Source organism: Sturnira hondurensis, unplaced genomic scaffold, assembly GCF_014824575.4.
Source record: "Sturnira hondurensis isolate 20B ecotype Veracruz unplaced genomic scaffold, ASM1482457v3 Scaffold0013994, whole genome shotgun sequence".
Lineage (NCBI taxonomy): Eukaryota > Metazoa > Chordata > Mammalia > Chiroptera > Phyllostomidae > Sturnira > Sturnira hondurensis.
In genome coordinates, this window is record NW_028086625.1 from 1,206,204 (window position 1) to 1,225,291 (window position 19,088).

The window sequence follows — 19,088 nt, forward strand, 5'->3', positions numbered from 1 at the left end:
TATATAACATTATACATATAATATATATAATATAAAACAACCAAGTGGGATTTATCTCAGGAATACAAGGTTGGTTCAATGTATGAAATCAATCAATGCAAATACACCAGATTAATAGAATAAAGTACAAAAAGTACATAATTTCATAGATGAAGAAAAAAGCATTTGACAAACTTCAAAACTCTTTCATGATAAAAACACTCGACAAACAAGGAATAGAAGAGAACTTCCTCAACCTGATAAAGGGCATTTACAGAAACCTACAGCTAACATCATACTTAATAGTGAAATACATAAAACTTTTTCCTGAAGATCAGGAACAAATCAAGGATGTCTCCTTTCACCGCTTGTATTCAACATTTACAGGAGGTTCTATCCAAGACAATTAGATAAGAAAAGAGATAAAAGCAATTCATATTGAAAAAAGAAGTTAAATTATCTGTATTTGCAGATTTTTTACTCAGAAAATCTTAAGGAACCCACAGCAAAACCATTACACACACACACACACACACACACACACAAGCTCAGCAAGGTTATAGTAGATAAGATCACACAAAATTAATCATATTTTACATATTAACAGTGAACAATCCAAAAATGAAATTAAGAAAACAATTTTAGTTACAATAGCATCAAAAACAACAAAATACTTAGTAATAAATTTAACAAAATGTGGGCAAGACTTGTACACTGAAAACTGTAAAACATTGTTGATAGAAATAAAAGGAGACCTAAATAAATGGAAAGACATCACACATGTTTACAGATAAAAGACTTTATAGCATTAAGATGGCAATACTACCTAAATTGATCTACAGATTTTATGCAATCCCTATCAGAATCCCATCTTGCTTCCTTGCAGAAATTGACAAACTGATCCTAAAATTCATGTGAAAATGCTAGGGTCCCAGAATGGTTACAACAGTCTTGAAAAAGAAAAACATAGCCCTGGCTGGTGTAGCTCAGTGGATTGAGTGCGGGCCTGCAAACCACACCATCGCTGTTCGATTCCCAGTCAGGGCACATGCCTGGGTTGCAGGCCAGTTCCCAGCAGGGGACACACGAGAGGCAACCATACATTGATATTTCTCTCCCTCTCTCCTTCCCTTCCCCTCTAAAGATAAATAAATACAATCTTAAAAAAATAAATTGAACTTTGTCAAAACTAAAACCTTTTGTGCTTCAAAAGACACTCTCAAGAAAATGAAGAGACAATCCACAAATAGAAAAAAGTATCTGCAAATCACCTATCTACAATAGTCTAGCATCCAGAATATATGAAGAACACTTACAACTCAACAATAAGAAGACAAATAACCCAATTAAAAATGGGCAAGGAATTTGAATAGATATTTCTCTAAAGAAGATGTGCAAATGGTCCATAAACACAAGAAAAAATGCTCAACATCATAAGTCATTAGGAAAATGCAAATCAAAACCACATCACGCCCACCGAGATGGCTACAATCAAAAAGCAGAACAATATCAAGTGTTAGCAAGGATGTGAATAAATTGGAACCCTCATACCACTGCTGTGGTATGAATAGTTTTGCAGTTCCTCAACAAGTTAAACGGAATTACCATAAGGCCCTGCAATCCTATTCCTCATATTGTATGATTCCATTTATATGAAATGCCTAAAACAGGCAGATCCATGAAACAGAAATTAGATTAGTGGTTGCCAGGGGCTTGGGGGAAGTAGAAATACAGTGGTAAATAACTACTAATGGGTACAGGGCTTCTTCTGGGGGTGATGAAAACATTCTAGAATTAGATAGTGTTGATAATTACACAACCATGTGAATAGCCTAATCACTGAAATCTATACTTTAAAAGGGTGAATTTCATGGTATGTGAATGACATCTTAATAAAAGACAGTGAACTATTGACACACACAACAATACAGATGGATGTACAGACATCATGCTGAGCAAAAGAAACACATATGCTATGATTCCATGTATATCAACTTCGAAAACAGGCCCCAAATCCCCAGTATCTTATGTTGTTTAGGGTTACATACATATGTACTAATTAGAGTAAAAATAATCATGAGAGCCCTGGCTGGTGTGGCTCAGTGGATTGAGTGCCAGCCTGTGAACCAAAAGGTCTCCAGTTCGATTCTCAGTCAGGACACATGCCTGGGTTGTGGGCCAGGTCCCCAGTGGGCGGGGAGGGGGGTCCTGTGAGAGGCAACCAATCTATGTTTCTCTCAGGCATTGATGTTTCACTCCCTCCCTTTCTCTTTTCCTTCCCCTCTCTCTAAAAAAATTAAATAAAATCTAAAAAAGAGTTTATAAAAACTAATCACGAGGAAGATAAACACCAAACTCAAGGCACTGAAAGGAAAAAGGGAGATGGAAGTGGTGCAAGGACTTTAAGTGTATGTGTACTATTCCTTTTTAAAAGGATCTGAAAGAAATAAGACAGGTTTCTGTCCCCATCCTGGTAGACTCCACAGTCTGGAAGAGGCATAAAGAGTCCAAATGCCATGGGCTGGCATCAAGCTCTAGAATCCTAGTAGATGCCAGGAGGGAGGCAACCAGTCAGGGAAGACTTCAGGAAACAGAGGACGATAGGGCCAAGTCTCAAATGGAGGTATGACAGAGAGGATGCTTGGCTGGGACACTCCACCCCCACCCTCACCCCCACCTCCCGCCCTCGTGGGTCTCCCCCAAAGCCTAGCCTGGCCCCACTGATTCCCTTATCTGCCCACTCCCAGCTGCCTCCCTGCTGGCTGAACTGTAGCCGCAGACTTCTGGGCCTGTGCCCCCTCCACGGGATGGGGGAGGGAATAGGGCTTGGCCTCAGAGCCTTAGGGTTTCTAGCTCTTGATGGAGGCAGGGCTCTGAGGCCCCCAGTCCCCACCCTTCACTTCCCTTCCTGAGCCCTTTCGCCCTCCAGTTATGAAGAAACAGGCCATGAGTCTGGTGGCCAAACCCTTGTGTGAGACGTGCCTCCAGCCTGCCCTTCCCCAGGAAGACAGATTTCCCTACCTGTCCCCCTACACTGCAACTGCTGTTTCTAGTAATAATAACAATGAAGGGAGTCACCTTAACAGAGCTCACTGTTCATGGTGTGCCAGGCAGTCCCTGTGTTGAGTGGCATCTCAACAACATTTGATGTGGGCTCTATGATTGTACCCATTTTCCAGGTGAAGGAACTGGGCTCAGAGGATGACTTGCCCAGGAATCTTATAGCAAATCAGTGTCAGAGATGAGACAAGAACCCAGAGCCTTGGATGAACGTCTTTCTTTCTCTACGCCTACTCCCAGTCTGGAAGATGGGGGCGATTATATGCACTTACACCCAGAGGACATGGTGAGAATGGGATAAAATTATGCACGAAGAGCACTTAGCATAATGCCTGGGTGGCTCGGCAAGCACTGTTGCTGTTGTTATTATATTGGCACTAAGAAAAGTATCAGTATTAGAATCAGTATTATTATCATTATTATTGTTGATAGAATTAGGATGAACAATTATTAGTTTTAGAAATAGTATTAGTACTAATGATAGCATTGGTGTTATTTTGGAATTAGCATTATTAGTATTACTATTATTATTATTAAAATTAGTATTAGTGCTAGTATCAACATTAGAATATTAGGATTAGTAATTAGAATTGGTATTGGTGTCAGCATAGTATTAGCATCAGTATTAGAATTAGTACTAGTTCTAGGGAAAAAGGTCCAAATACTAATCCTCATGTACACCAGGTACTCAATTAAAAACTAAGTATACTTAACAGTTATTGGGATATCAGATTCAACTGAGTTAAAATCACTTAATGGATTAAATTTCTTTTAGTGGTCCCATCACTCTGTGGAGCAGTCACTATTATTACCTGATCTTTACAGAAGAGGAACTGAGGTCCAGAGAAGAGAGCAACTCACCCAAGGTCACACAGCGACTTGGTGGTAGGGTGGTCTATAAATGAGAGTGGGCTGGCTCCACAGTGCATGACCTTAAACCATCTTCACTTAAGTCATTGGGGTCTTTTTGCCTTGTTCTTACCAATGAGGGCTCGGCATGGGCGTGGCACATAGCAATAGCTCAATAAATTCCAAGTCGTGGCTTTGCTCTCTTTACTCCTCAAAACCCCCATTTTGCATGTGATGACACTGAGACCAGAGAGAAAAGATGAAGATGGGGAACTCCCCCTGGTGTGGGCCATAGGTAAGCAGACCTCACTGACTCTGGGCTCCTTCCTTGCCCTCTCCCCTCAGTGAGTCTCAGTCTCCCCATCTGTAGAGTGGATAGTCTGGAGAACACCCTGCCCCATTGAGGTCTGGGGCCATGACAGTGTAGTCTTACCCCCTTCCCCATGGGGATCCAAGTTGGATGCCTACCTTACGCACTGTGTGCATGTGTCCAATGATTTCATGTGGCTAAAGTGCTCAAAACAGTCCAGGCATGAGTCTTTGATAGCACGAGACACTGGTTGTCATCACTGTTGTTACTATTTGGGGGAGGCAGGACACAGTAGGAAGGTAGGGACTGAGGTGCAGAGGCCCAGGGACTCTATGAGGGTCCCTCTCAGCAGGTTGAGGGCAGAACCACAGGCCACATGGGGCCACATCAATCTACATTCCCTCGTGCCACCAACCCCAGTACCACCTGCCCAGGGTGTACCCAGGCTGCCATGTGGGATCTTATGGGCTTCCTCTCAAACTCTCTCTGAGATCTGTGTCTCTGTCCCCCTCTCCAGCATCAGCTTTGTCTCCACCTGTGTTGTTGGCCTCTGTCATTTTCAGGTTTTATCTGTCCCTTCTGTGTCTCTGTCTCTCCTTCTCTTTGCCTATCTATCCCGTTGTCTCTGGCTCTCTCTGTGCCTCTATCCCCCTCTCTTTGTCTCTCCTTTCTTTCTGTGCCCTCTTCCTCCTTCCAGCTCTGTATTTTTCTCTGTTTATCTCTCTGTGTCTCTGGATTTCAATCTCTCTCTGTTGCTGTCTCACTCTTCTCCATCCCTTCAATTTCCTTCCCTTCCTCTACCCTATCCCACTCCTCAAGGACCCGCATTGGAACCAACCCCTAGTCCCACTTATTTCCCGCCTCCAGAACAGCATGGCGGACAAGAAGTTGAGGCCACTGTCCCTGGGTGCCCCCCAGCCCCGCCCCCCCATCCCAAGACAGCCTGTTACCGCGAAGCCAACAGCTACTGTGGCCTCCATCTGATAAGACTTATCTGCTGCCCCAGGGCAGGCCAGAGCTGGCGTAAGCCCCAGTGGGGTGCTGAGTGCGTGTGCCCCTGACTCCCACCAGCCCTGGTCTGGCCCCAGGGCAGCTGGGCCTGGGTGGTCATGATGTCCCAAGGGTTCTGGTTCAAATCCCACTGAACCTCTCTGAGCCTCATTATTTTTGTCTGCAAAATGGGTACAGTCACATTCCTCCTTTCCCTATGGGTAGGAAGACTCACAAACATAAGTGCCCAGCCCTCACTTGGCCCAACACACAGTAGGGCCTTTACAAACACTCATTGAAAAGCCCAGCAGATTCATGAGTCCATATCTGCTATTTTTGTTTTATCTTGCGCTCAGCCCATATTGTTTGGTTGGACAATGAAGTCCATGGGAGCCCAAGTCAAATAGGGTATGAGAATCCATGGGGTGGGCAGGTGGGGTGGAGGTAGGTCCCTACTGCCCAGGAGGTGCCCCACCAGCAGGGGACCCACCCCCTTGCCTGGTCTGCTCCACCCACTGGTGGACCAGCCACTCCCTGGGGAGGAGGGAAGAAGGAGAGGGGAGGGAGGGAGGGAGGGAAGGAGGAAGGGAGCCTCAAACACCAAGGCCAGCCAGGACATCCCCTAGGATCACACTGAGCTCGCCACATCCCCAAAGCAGCTGAAACCTCTGCACCAACAAGCCCAGGTCAGTCTCAGCCCCCCCAAAGTCCCCAGCAAGGCAAACTCTGGGCCTGCTTCCCCTTACCTCAAGGCTACTCCTCCAGCCTGCTTCAGTTTCCCCAACCTACCATTGGCCCCCAAAGTGTCTACCACCCCTGAATCCCTTGACAATCCAATCCCTGGAGCTTCTCCAGACTACCTTTGTCTTTCCAACCTCCACTCCTACCCCAAACCTATCTCACTACCCCTTCTCTCTGCCCTCTCATCTGCACCTTCCAAAATATCTGTTCCCCTGATCCCTTAACTGTCCCTGTACCTCATCTCTGCCCCCTAAAACTTGCCTTTATCCTCCAAATCCTATTTCTGCCCCAAATCTGATTTTCACTAACCTGAACTTGTCTCTGTCTCCAAATTCTCCCCCAAAACTCATTCTCCCTCCCCAATTATTTCTGTTCCCCAAGCCCTGTCTGCTCAACCTTCTTGCCTCTGCCCTAATTTCTCCCTTTGCCCCACCGATCTATCCCTGGCTTGCCAAACCCTAGCTCCATCCTCGTACTCCCACCTCGGCCTCAAACCTTGTATTTGTTCCCTGTGACTTCTCTCTGACCCCCCAAAACCATTTCTTTCCCCCAGACCCTTGCCTATGCATCAAAATATCTTTGCCACTCCAAACACCAAGTCTACTCCTCCAAATCTGTTCTGTCACGTGAATCCTTTTGTCTGTCTTCCCTAAACCCCATCTTAGCTCCAAAATGCCTCTGTCCACCAGATCTCCTCTGTGGCCCCAAATCTTTGTCTACCCCAATTCCATCGGTTCTAAAACTCCTCTTGTGCTCCTGCAACCCATCTCTAATCATCAGACACATTTCTGCCACTCCAAACCTATCTTTGACCCCTAAACTTTATCTCCGCTCCAGTAAAACCCTTGGACCCCCACATTTTTCCATGACCCTCAGAATCCATCTCTGACCCCCCAAACTATACTTCCGACTTCTCAACTTTGTCTCTCACTCTCAAACTTTACCCCTGATCCTCAACCTTGTCTCTGCTTTCACAACCTATTTCTGATCCTAAAATGTGACTTTTCCAGGTTGTCTTGCTCCTCAAGCCCCCACGTATCTGCTTTCATAGTTATACCCCAAACCTCTCTGACTCTTTAATCCCTACCTGACCCTCAAACCCTCCCAAGACCCATCTGCCCTCAGACCCCATCTCTGCTCCCTTTAGTCCTGAGGGACCCTCCCTTGAGGGCTGGAATGGGGACATTCATTACCTGGGGTGAGGGGCTGGGCGAGGGGCTGGGCCGAGGGAGAGTTGAGGGTGCCGGCCTGCTGCCTGCTGCCAGTTGGGGCAGAACTTACTCTAGTGGGGCAGCTGATAAGGAGCTTTCATATCCCCCAGCCTCGAGATAAACTTTATCTCTGTCTGGAGACTGATAACTGGGTGGTGGTGGTGGGGTTGGGCCCCTGCCATGAGAGGGGTGGGCAGCCCTGGACCCACCAAGTTCTCAGGTGCAGGGGGCAGGGGGCTGCTGGAGAGAGATTATGGGAAGTGAGATGAGGATGAGGGGATAAAGGAACAGTGGTAACAGAGACAAAACGCAGGAGACACATAGGGACACAGAGAAAAGGGAGAGAGAAACAAAGAGAGAGACAGGGAGAAAAAGAAATAGAGAAAAAAAGAACACGAGATGTGCAGAAAGAGAAAGGAGAAACAGAGACTCAGAAACAATGAGAGAGAAAGAGAGAGATGGCAGGAGAGCAGGCCCAGGAACAGAAACAAAGAGACAAGAACAGAGAAATCGAGAGAGAGGGAGAGAGACTCAAATAGAATTGTGGAGAGACAGGCAAGAATGAGAAGGAGGCTGAGATGAGGAGCCAAGACACCCTCCCTGGGGAGGGACCCTGAGGCCTAGGTCGGTTGTGAGCACACCCACAGGCCATCTTTTCCCAGCATAACCCCCAACCTTGGTCCTAACCTTTAGACTGTCTACACAATGGGTTACATAGGCAGGGCATTTGAAGATGCCCTTCAATTCTATGTCCATCATTCCATCCTACAGAGAGTGAAACTGAGGCCTTCAGGCTCACAGGGCAGGCCAGGGTCAGGGGTAGGTTTCCTAGATTCTCATCTGGGACTGTGTGCAGTGGGGTGTGGTCCAGGGATATTGGGAATAGTAAAACAAATGTGGAAATAAGGTGAGAGAGAGAGAGAGAGAGAAAGCAGGGAGAGACAAACAAGCAGAAAGATAGAGTGGGAGAGGTGTAGATATGAGTGCAGGGGGAGAAACAAAAAAAAGATATAAAGAGAGCTAAGAGAAACAAAAAGTGATAAAGACAGATGGAGAGAAACAATCAGAGATAGAGACACTGAAAGACAGAGAAAGGAAGAGGAAAAACATTGGACATTTGTAAAAGCACAGAAGTAGAGGGCAATATATATTATGGTAGCATAGAAACATGGAAAGAAACGTAGAGAGCCAGACTTGAGAAGACAGAGTGTCAGAGAAAAAGAGAACCAAGGAGACAGAGATACATACAGGGAAGCATAGTGGCAAAGGGGCGTAGACCAAGCTGCCATCTCACAGGTCTTAGCTTGGCCCTGTCACTAACTTCTATCTGGCCAATGGGGAAACTGAGGCCTAGGGATGGTTGGGACTGAAGGAGACAGAAAGCAGAACTATGACCAGCCTCCCCAGGGGAGTGGGTAATGGTAAAGGGAACACCTCCCACCTGCCCCCTTCTCAGAGGAAGCCAGAGGCCTTTGGGTGATTTCAAAAGTTGGGCGGGGATGGCAGAGATAAGCAGTGGGGGATACTGACCCCCCCAATGGAACAGGGAGGAACTCTATCTGCAGACCCAACTGAGGTGGGGGAGGAGGAGTCAAGCCGGAAACCTTGGGGTTTCTGAGAAAGTCAGAAGGCAAGATGCAGTAGATAGGGATGAAATTGGGGATCACAAGAGGGTGAGCCCCCAGGCCCCAGGGGGTGACCAAGGGGTTCATGGGACTCTGATTCTGCACCCCAGCCTACCGCACCCCACCCCACGCAGACTCCTGTAGATGAGGAGGGGAGGGGAGGGAAAATGGGGGCAGGGGGAGAAGAGGAAGTGGAGGAGGAGGGGAGGAGAAAATGAGGAGAGGGAGAAAGAGATGAGCAAAGAGGGAGAGAAGAAGAATGAAGAAAAAGGAGGGGAGGAGAAAGGAGGCTAGGGACAGGGACAGGAGGGGAAGAGAAAAGAAGAGGGGAGGAAAGAGGAGTGGAGGAGATGTAGAAATGGAAAGAGGGAGAGAGGGGAGAGAAGAAGGAAGAGACAGCAGAAGAGAAGGGGACAGGGAGAGAGGACGAGGGGGCAAGGGAAAGGAAGAGTGGAATAAGACGGGGGAAGGAGAGGAGAAAGAAGGAGTGGAAAGAGAAGGAAGAGGGGAAAGAGGAGAGGAGAAAGAAGGGAATAGGGTATAGGAGGGAGAGGAAAAGAGAGGGAGGAGATGAAAAACAAATGGGGCAAGACTGGGAAGAAGAGGATGGGGAGTGAGAGGACAGTGCAAGACTACAGAAAGATGAAGGAGGAGTGGGAAGGGAGGAACGAGAGAAAGGTGGAGGGGAGAAGGGACCTAGGGAGAGGGAAAGGAGGGATATATAGATTGAGGGGATGGAGTGTGAAGAGAGAAGGGAGGGAAGAGGGGCTATAGAGGAGAGGGGGAGAATTTCTATGTCTGAGGACCCCTCCTGTCCTCACAGGTCAAACCTCAGAGGCCCCATGGAGTTCCCTGGCCTGGGGGCCCTGGGGACCTCTGAGCCCCTGCCCCAGTTTGTGGACCCTGCCTTGGTGTCCTCACTACCAGAGTCGGGGGTCTTCTTCCCCTCTGGGCCTGAGGGGTTGGATGCAGCAGCCTCCTCCACTGCTCCAAGCACCGCTTCAGCTACAGCTGCTGCACTGGCTTACTATAGGGATGCTGAGGCCTACAGACACTCCCCAGGTAACTCCTTTGTGTGGCTTTCCTGGGACTGGTTCTATGCTTTTGGGGTTGCCATGGAGATCCTTAGCTAGGGGAGAATCCCACAAGGAAGACATCTTGAAAATGACCAGAAGACTTCACATGGCTGGGCTGACCACTTTCCCGGTAGTCCAGACCTGGGGATGTCCATGCTCCTCAACATGCCACATGGGGAAGCAGTGATGGAAGTAGGCAGTGGTGGCCCTAGTTGTTGAGTGGTCCATGGGGCTTCAAACCACAACAGTTGTCCTTAAAACCCATTTGGAAATGGCTAGAGGTTACTGTAGTGGCCAGAGTGACCAACAGGGCTCAGGATCCATGAGTCATTCAATGGCCAGCAGCTGTTCTGGCAACCTACGGAAATGTTGGAAAATTGGCCACCATGTTGGGGCTGTTGGGCACCACTGCACCCTGAAAACAGGATGGTTTTAGACTATTATGTCCTCTTTCTTCCTTTCCATACCCACTCCTGCTACAGTCTTTCAGGTGTACCCATTGCTCAACTGTATGGAGGGGATTCCGGGGAGCTCACCATACACCAGCTGGGCCTATGGCAAGACTGGCCTCTACTCTCCCTCAACTGTGTGCCCCACCCGAGAGGACTCCCCTCCCCAGGCCCCGGAAGATCCTGATGGGAAAGGCAGCAGCAGTTTCCTGGAGACCTTAAAGACAGAACGACTGAGTCCAGACCTCTTGACACTGGGGCCTGCACTGCCTTCTTCAATCCCTGTCCCCAGCAGTGCCTATGGGGGCCCTGACTTTCCTAGTAACTTCTTTTCTCCCACCGGAAGCCCCCTCAATCCAGCAGCCTATTCCTCCCCCAAGCTTCGTGGAACCCTGCCTCTGGCCACCTGTGGTGAGGTTCCCAAAGAGGGACAGGGAGGTTGAGGTGGGGGGCACATCCAAGGCAAAGCTGGGCTGAGCCTGGCTCCCTCTTCCCCTCTGTCCACCTCACCAGAGGCCAGGGAATGTGTGAACTGCGGAGCAACAGCCACTCCACTGTGGCGGCGGGACAGGACAGGTCACTACCTGTGCAACGCCTGTGGCCTCTATCACAAGATGAATGGGCAAAACAGGCCCCTCATTCGGCCCAAGAAGCGTCTGGTAAGACCCCAGGCCTGCCTCCCCTTATCCAGGCACTGCTGCTCTCACCCTGTGCAGGAAATCCCTGCCCGCCCACACTACAAGAGCCCACATCCCCCATCCCTTCCCCATCCATACAGAAACCCAGCTTTGTACAGGAGTGCGTATCCTCAACCTGCCCTTGGGCTGCGAGCAGGAATCCCGTCCCCTCCCTCCAGAGCAGGTTTTACATTTGGCTTCACACTGGGATCACCTTGGGGCCCTCCCCTAGGTGTGTCGGTTTGATTGGACCGGGGTGCTGCCTGGATATCAGGATTGTTTTTGACTCCCCAAGTGATTCCAATGTCCGCCAAAGTCAAGAATTACTGATGTAGTCCCCAGCACAATATGCAAAGCCTTGGGACAGGAGTCCATATCCTCATCCCATAGAGAACCCACAGTCCACACCCGGTACAGGAAGCCCTGCCTTCACCCTGACCCCCACCTCTTGTGTCCTCCATCCCCAGGGCCCTGATCCTCACATTCTTGCTTCCCCCAGATTGTCAGCAAACGGGCAGGTACCCAGTGCACCAACTGCCAGACAACCACCACAACACTGTGGCGGAGAAATGCCAGTGGGGACCCTGTGTGCAATGCCTGTGGCCTCTACTACAAGCTACACCAGGTGTGCCCTGCCTCTTGGAGCCTCCCCGCTCTCCTTCCCATCCTGCTAACCTTCCCTTCCTTCTTCTTTCCCCTCCCGATATTCTTCTTACCTCCCCTTCCCTCTCTTCGTCACTCCTTTCCCCTCTTATCCCTGTTATTCTCCTCCCTCTTCCTTCCCCTCTCATGCCTCTCTTCACCCTCATCCCCTTCCTCCCTTCCATTCCTTCCTGCTCCCTTCTCTCTCCTCCATTTCTCATCTCATTCCTCCTCCTCTGCAGCCATCAGCTAGTCCTATGGCTAGGGCTTCTCCCAGCCTTTCCCCCAGCTTAGGGCCTCACAAGCTCATGATTCCTTAGGACAATATCTGTGCCACAGCAGGGGTCTCCTCTCTTAGTCCTTGACCCAGTTCCCTATTCTTAAGGAGAGGGGTGGAAAGAGTATCCCTGATGGAGACAGAGGGAAAAGTCTAAAGTTGGGAAATACTCACGGCCTCCCTTTTGTCAGGTGAACCGACCACTGACCATGCGGAAGGATGGTATTCAGACTAGAAACCGCAAGGCATCTGGAAAAGGGAAAAAGAAACGGGGGTCGAATCTGGGAGGTACAGGAGCAGCAGAAGGACCAACTGGTGGCTTCATGGTGGTGGCTGGGGGTGGTGGTAGTGGGAATTGTGGGGAAGTTGCCTCAGGCTTGACATTGGGCCCACCTGGTACTGCCCATCTCTACCAAGGCCTGGGCCCTGTGGTGCTGTCAGGGCCTGTTAGTCACCTCATGCCTTTCCCAGGGCCCCTGTTGGGTTCACCTACAGGCTCCTTCCCCACAGGCCCCATGCCTCCCACCACTGCCACCACCGTGGTGGCGCCACTCAGCTCATGAAGACACAGAGCATGACCTCAGAGCAAGGGTAGGGTCTTTCTCGTCTTGTAGCCAGCAGTCTATACAACCCAACCCTCTGGGCCCCAGACACTCCTTAGTCTGGACCCTCAAAGCTTTTGTAAAATAAAACCACTAATATCCTGAAATTGGAAGTGTGAGTCTGTGTGGGACCAAATAAAGAGCTGTGGTAGGTGGGGTATGTAACAGTGTCTGCAATTCTTTGATGATGGTGTGAGGCTGTGTGAGACAGAATGTGTGACCTGGCACTTGTGACCCTTCATGATAGTGGGTTATGATGTGCAATTATAACAGTGTATGTGAAAACGTGTGTGACAACATCCAGGTTGTATGGCATGTGTATCCACACATGATGGGGAAAGACAATGTGTGGCTGGCTGACTGCTCTGTGAGGTGGTGATCATGGGGTGAGGTTGTGAGAGATGGTGTGCGTGACACCAGGTAACTGGGAGAAACAGGGCACAGGTGACTGTATGAGAGGATATGGAAGTATGTACGTGACAGGCTGTGTTGAAAAAATGTGTGAGGTTGTGCTTGTGTGATTGTGCACCATGCAGGGTGGTTTTTTTAAATATAATGTTTTTTTAAAGATTTTATTTATTTATCTTTAGAGGGGAAGGGAAGGAGAGAAGGAGAGAAGTATCAGTGTATGGTTGCTTCTCATGAGTCCCCTGCTGGGAACTGGCCTGCAACCCAGGCATGTGCCCTGACTGGGAATTGAACCGCGATCAGTGTGGTTCGCAGGCCCGTGCTCAATCCACTGAGCTACACCCACCAGCCAGGACCATGCAGGGTGGTTTTGACATGGTGTGACAGCATGTGTACTGGGCACAGAATTTGATCAACAAACATGTTTGGAATGCTGGACAAGTACTGTGTATGACAGTGTGTGGGGACATAACAGTGTGACCATGAAGTACTATGTGTGAGGACATCTTGGAGGGTCTGGTAATGGCAGTACTTCCATGCAAGTCTGTGTCTTTGAGCATATCACATATCATGTGCCATGTCACAGTGTCTCTGAGTGGCTGACAACGTGAGCAGCTCTATGTACACTTATTTGTGCAGGTATCAATATATAGAGAGTTTCAGTCAGTGTAAGTTAGGGATCCCCTTCCAAGGGACAGAAGACATGTTTAAGACAGGAATGGGAGGAAAGAGTGAGGCTGGAATGGCAGCCAGCAATAGGGTCAGAAGGCTAGTCCAGGACCTTGGGGTTGTTCATGGGTCTTCCTGTCACTCATCTCTTATCTCTCTGAGCCCTGCTTGGCCTACGGCCCTGTGGGAAATGGTAGAGAAGGAGACATGGAGATTAGAAGGACAAAATAGCTTCTGAGGGGAAATTTTTAGACCCCATAGGTTGGGGAGATCCCCATTGTGCCAACTCCCTCCCCGATACACCTGCTCACCTGGGTAAATAGCTCCCTCTAAAGTGGAACCTGTTCTTCCACTGAACAAACCCTCACATAGGTGCTTACACGGAGTCAAGTTACATCCTAAGCCAGAGAGGCTAAGTGGCTCTCCCAAGGCCACACAGTTGGTAGCACAGGAGTGAGCCAGGTTTCGTGACCTAGCCTCCACACTACCAAGACGCTCCTAACAGCAAGCAGTACCATTACCACTGTGGCTGACAATGGCTGGAAGGCCTCAGTTGCTTTTGTTCATGAACGCCTAAAAAAAATACTCCAAAGAAAGTAGATGCATACTCATTTTATTAATAAAAAGGTGAGGCTCAGAATTGTGAGTGCTTTGCTCTGACCACATTGAGATTAAGGAGTGGATTTAGGATGGGGGCACCCCCCCCCCAAGAGTGATTCTTGCTTATATTTACTTGGGCTGCTTTTCTTTCTCTTTTTAAAATCATTCACTCCCTGATTTGCTCAGATCTGGATTTATTTTGGGGCTGCTGCTCTTTATGGCTTCTCCACTCAAGCCCCAGAGACAGAGATTGTAGGACCATGTATCCTCAACATAGTGTGGGTAAGCAGCTGTCCTCAATGGAACAGCATCCCTTCAGCGAGTCACCACACTAACCCACTGCAGAATCACAGTAGTCCATGCTCATCACAGGGACTGTCCAGAACTGCCCTGGCTGCTCCACAGAATTCCAGCCCTCTCACCCGGTAGGAGCCCCTGTCCTTGTATTGAACAGAAACCCCTTTTAGAACCTTTGCTGGAAACGTGCTTGGACCTACCTTGTTCAGGAACCCTGGTCCTCAAACCCTATAAAAATGGCAGCCCAAGCTTAGTAGAACAGGAACCTAGCTCTGGAACTCTAAGGGAACCCTGTCTCTACTTATCAGTGGAAAACCTATCCTGACCCCGGACAGGAACACCGGTGCTTACCTTGTACAGGAGGCACCTGTGTCCAGCGGTGGCACAGGAACCTCTGCCTCACCCAGCTTAGGAATCTCTGAACCCACACTGTAAGGAAGCACCTCTACCACCCCTTGTAAAAACACCTGTCCTAAACCTCTTCATGGGCCTCGATCTCTCTGTAGGAATCCCACCTTGACCCTGGACAGGACACCACTGTCCTCACACTGTACTGGAGCCCTGCCTTCCAAGTAGCATTTTAGAAACACTTCACTCACAACAAAAGCTAGTTTTGAACTACTGACGCGACTCTGTCTGCAGAAATCTCTATTTGCAACCTCTTTAGGAGTTCTAATTGAGTTCAGGAGCCTTGCTTTCATTGTTGACAATGACCCATGACATCACTGCACAACCCCTATCTCCCACCCTACACCATAGAGTCCACAGGAACCTATGACCCAACTTTCAACATGAACCTTGGTCTTGAACTCACATGGAAAATCCTTTCCTGAACCTGTGGCACAGTGCCTGTCCTGACCCTCTACTTTAAGCCCAGACCTCATTGTATTCAGGAACCTACAACCTCACCTGGCACAGGACCCCCTGCCTAGACACTATATAGGGTTTCCTGTCCTCACCCTGTGTTGGCTCCATGGTCCTGACCCTCTACAGGAAGCCTTGCCTATAACAGTACTGGGTTGTATAACCAGACTTCAGAAAAACTTTATCTGACTTTCAAAAGAAATCCTTAACTTGACTAGTTTACAGGAATCTCTGACCTGATCCTTTACAGGAACTCCTAACCTTGCCCTCTTGGAAATCCTCTCCTGACGCTGTATAGGAAGCCCTGATGTGACTGTCTTGGACAGCCCTTGCCCAAATCTTGTTCCAGAAGGCCTACCCTCACCTTTACAGGAATCACCATCCTGACTGTGGCTAGTAACTATCACATTAAACAGCATAGCACTGTGGCATCTGAAGAATCCTGTAGCAGGGATTGCTATAGGCTTTTCAAACCTGTTCCCTTTCTTCCTGAGCTCACTCACTTTTCCAACCTTCCTTACAATTGGATATGGACATGTGACAGAGTTCTGATCAATGGAGTGTGTGCAGAGTGACACACATGACTCCCAGGCCTGGCCAATAAAGGCCTCTCATGGAATCCTCCTTCTCTCTCTTTCCCCATCTACCAGCTGAATAGTGAGAGCCCCAAGAACTCAGAGGAGAGCAGAGTCACAAAATGGAAGTTGCCTGGGTCCATGAATAATCAGTAATAAATATTCACATTGGATTTTGTGGGAGTTTGGGGTTTTTAAAAAGATTTTATTTATTTATTTTTAGACAGAGGGGAAGGGAAGGAGAAAGAGAGGGAGAGAAACATCAATGTGTGGTTGGCTCTTGTGCACCCCCAACTGGAAACCTGGCCCACAACCCAGGCATGTGCCCTAACTGGGAATCAAACCAGCAACCCTTTGGTTCCCAGACTAGTGCTCAATCCACTGAGCCACACCAACCAGGGTTTACATTGTTTTTTTTTTTAAAGATTTTATTTATTTATCTTTAGAGGGGAAAGGAAGGAAAGAGAGAGAGAAATATCAATGTATGGTTGCCTCTGGTGTGTCCCCTGCCGGGAACTGGCCTGCAACCCAGGCATGTGCCCTGACTGGGAATCGAACCTCGATCGTCTTGTTCACAGGCCCACACTCAATCCACTGAGCTACACCAGCCAGGGCAACATTGGGTTTTGTATGAGCAAGACATAAACATTTCTTTGTTAAACCCCTGAGATTCTGGGTTTGTTTGTTAAAACAGCTAGACTGATTTGGCCCAATTAATAATAATCTTTTGACTGAATCTGGATAGGAATACCTGATTCCACTGTCTATATGAACTAGATCTAAACCTGTACAGAAACATTTGTGCTGACCCTGAACTGGACCACCCGATCTCTTTGTAGGAACCTGTCATAATGTTGTCTAAGAAGCCCCATTCCAAACTTGTATGGGAACCCCTAATCTGGAGCTCTCTAAAAAAAACTGTCTTATCCTGCATAGAAACCCTTGCTTGATTTGCTGGAAGGACAACACTATAGAAACTATAGGAATCCCTATTCTCATTCTGTACAGGGACATTTGTTTGACCTAATAGAACAACACCAGAAGTGACCAGACCCTGTCCATAAATTGGTCCTCATACCTCACACAAAAGGAATACCTCTCCTCAGGAAGTATGGAACTTCTGCATTTATCCTGTAAAAGGATCCCAATCAGATAATGAAAGCCGAAGGCTGACACTCCATTGCAGGGATCTGCAAACTCTGGCCTTCAGGCCAAAGCCAGACTGCATCCTGTTTTTACATTTTTGAAGGGAAAGAAAGAACATACCAGAAACTGTATGTGGCCTATGAAGCCTAAATATTTACTCTCTGGTCCTTCATAGAAAATGTTTGCTGACCTCTGCTTTCTTTTGACTATACAGAAAAATAGGCCTTGACTCTTACAAGACTCCCCACTCTATTACTTTTCAGGTATCTCAACCCCAGAATGTTCCTCAGTGTGTATCATTATGTTTTCTTTGGCGTATGTGGAGGTTTAAAGGTCTTAGGGCTGCGACGTTCTTCCACTGGGACAAACGACTTGTTGCAGGGAAAGAGTGGAAGGGAAGAGAAAGCTGTTTCAAGAGGGTCAGAGGGCCCAGCTAGTGGGTGGTGGGGCTGTCAATCTGTTTGTTAGTCAGCGATGCTGAACCCCAGACCGCTTATCTTTCCGGTCCCAGCCTACAGCCCTGTAGGAAATGGTGAAGAATGAGAAAGGGAGATAGGAGGACAAACCCGCCTCCTGTGGGGCTATTTAGATGTGGGGTGGGAAGAAGTCACCCCTACAGGGGAAACTCCCCCTTCCCCCTATGCACACACTTGGAAACAGAGGTTACTCCGTGGAGGCTGTCAGGGAGGGCTGCTGCTCAAGAAACATTCCCCTCCCCAAGTCCATTCTGGCCCTAGGCACTATTTTATCTCAAATTTTCAGATGAGGAAACTGAAGCATATAGATGTTCAGTAACTTGCCCAAGGTCACACGACTAAGTCATGTAACTTCAGTTCCTTATCTGCAAAGTAGCCTTACTAATGGGAACTACCTCACAGAATTGTGGCTTACAATGTCTGACATATTGTAATACTTGCTATCACTACAATCATTTGCCCCTAATAAGACTCCTTTGGCCCCAACATCCATTTTCACGACAGGATATTAATAGATAACACTTGGTGAGTGCTCCCTGTGCACCACCTTGTATACAGCAAGAGCAGAGTGGACTTTTTGAATAACCTTTCACAATCCAATATGGAGTCATTGTCAGCCATGACAGTTACTGTCAAGTGGCAATATGCCCAAGACCGAGGTAATGAGGTGTAATGGAATGCCCTTGGGATGGGACTGCAAAACTGCAAGTCTGATAAAAACTCCATCTGCACACCGACATCAGTTGGACCGCTACCCATTGCGGGCTCTAAGGACTCAAAGCTTCCATCATCACATGCTCTAGCTTGGCTGTATCAGGACAGGCCACGCTCTGAGCCCAATAGGACTTCCACTCCCCCAGACCCATGCCGTCACTGTAGCTGCCTGGCTTAAGACTAACGCGCGCCTAGCCATCCACGGAGGCCGTAAGTCATTGGGGCTTGTCCTATGCTTGCTCAGCTCGTTCTATTGCTCTATTGCCTAAGTTCCTCCTTTCTGCATGCAAACTGCATGTAAACCTATTAGCTTATTTATTGAGGAGGTGATGTGTTATTACTTTCGGGGACACTCCCTTTCTCATGACCCACCTTCGTGAACATTAACTCAGAAAAATCATCACCACGTTTAGCATCATTAGCACTACTATTTGGCCACCAACAGCCATTTTCCAGTTTAACGGAGAACCAACCCACCCGCGCTACGTCATCACTGCACGCCGCGCGGGAAGCCACGGGAAGGAGAGAAAATATTCTTTCCTAATACCGTCATTTGCTCGCTTGCTTGCGGTCTTGAGTCACTGCACGGCAGTGTTGCCATGGATCTGGAGGACTCTTAAGTGACTGGACAAGGACGGAGGGACCGAAGCCAGGAAAACCAGAAAGAAAGCCTCGGCAGTTGGGGGAGGGGCAAACCTGACCCTAACCTAACGTCGAACTGCGGGCTCGAACTTCGCGCAGGCGCAGCACGGCCCGCACACGTAATGACGTACACACCGAACGTTGGCTCACCAGAGGCGCGCGACGGTGCAGCGAGATTCCCGGTGTGGGCGGGATCTGGGCGGTTCGTT

General features: G+C 48.5%; 1 protein-coding gene and 1 long non-coding RNA gene across 3 annotated transcripts; one reads left to right on the forward strand and one right to left on the reverse strand.

Moving 5' to 3' along the window:
• Positions 1-3,906: 3,906 nt before the first annotated feature.
• On the reverse strand, positions 3,907-18,966 carry LOC118998324 (uncharacterized). Of its 2 annotated transcripts, XR_005068849.1 has the most exons (4): positions 18,785-18,966; positions 12,061-12,135; positions 9,962-10,199; positions 3,907-4,128 (listed from the first exon to the last, which is right to left on the reverse strand). It is a non-coding gene; the product is annotated as an uncharacterized LOC118998324 (long non-coding RNA). The 2 variants fall into 2 exon arrangements; XR_005068848.1 differs by lacking the exons at positions 9,962-10,199; positions 12,061-12,135; positions 18,785-18,966 and adding exons at positions 4,357-4,466; positions 7,123-7,361.
• Positions 5,761-12,595, forward strand: GATA1 (GATA binding protein 1). The gene is made up of 6 exons (XM_037062433.1): positions 5,761-5,874; positions 9,589-9,827; positions 10,324-10,701; positions 10,804-10,949; positions 11,467-11,592; positions 12,078-12,595. Exons 2-6 carry the CDS (start codon positions 9,608-9,610, stop codon positions 12,447-12,449), a joined length of 1,242 nt encoding a protein of 413 aa, XP_036918328.1. The 5' UTR covers positions 5,761-5,874; positions 9,589-9,607; the 3' UTR covers positions 12,450-12,595.
• Positions 18,967-19,088: the final 122 nt, after the last annotated feature.

Coding starts and splice junctions, on each gene's coding strand:
- GATA1 (XM_037062433.1), top strand. CDS start 9,608: ATGGAGTTCCCTGGCCTGGGGGCCCTGGGGACCTCTGAGCCCCTGCCC. Junction 9,828..10,323: donor GGCCTACAGACACTCCCCAG/GTAACTCCTTTG, acceptor CTCCTGCTACAG/TCTTTCAGGTGTACCCATTG. Junction 11,593..12,077: donor TCTACTACAAGCTACACCAG/GTGTGCCCTGCC, acceptor CCCTTTTGTCAG/GTGAACCGACCACTGACCAT.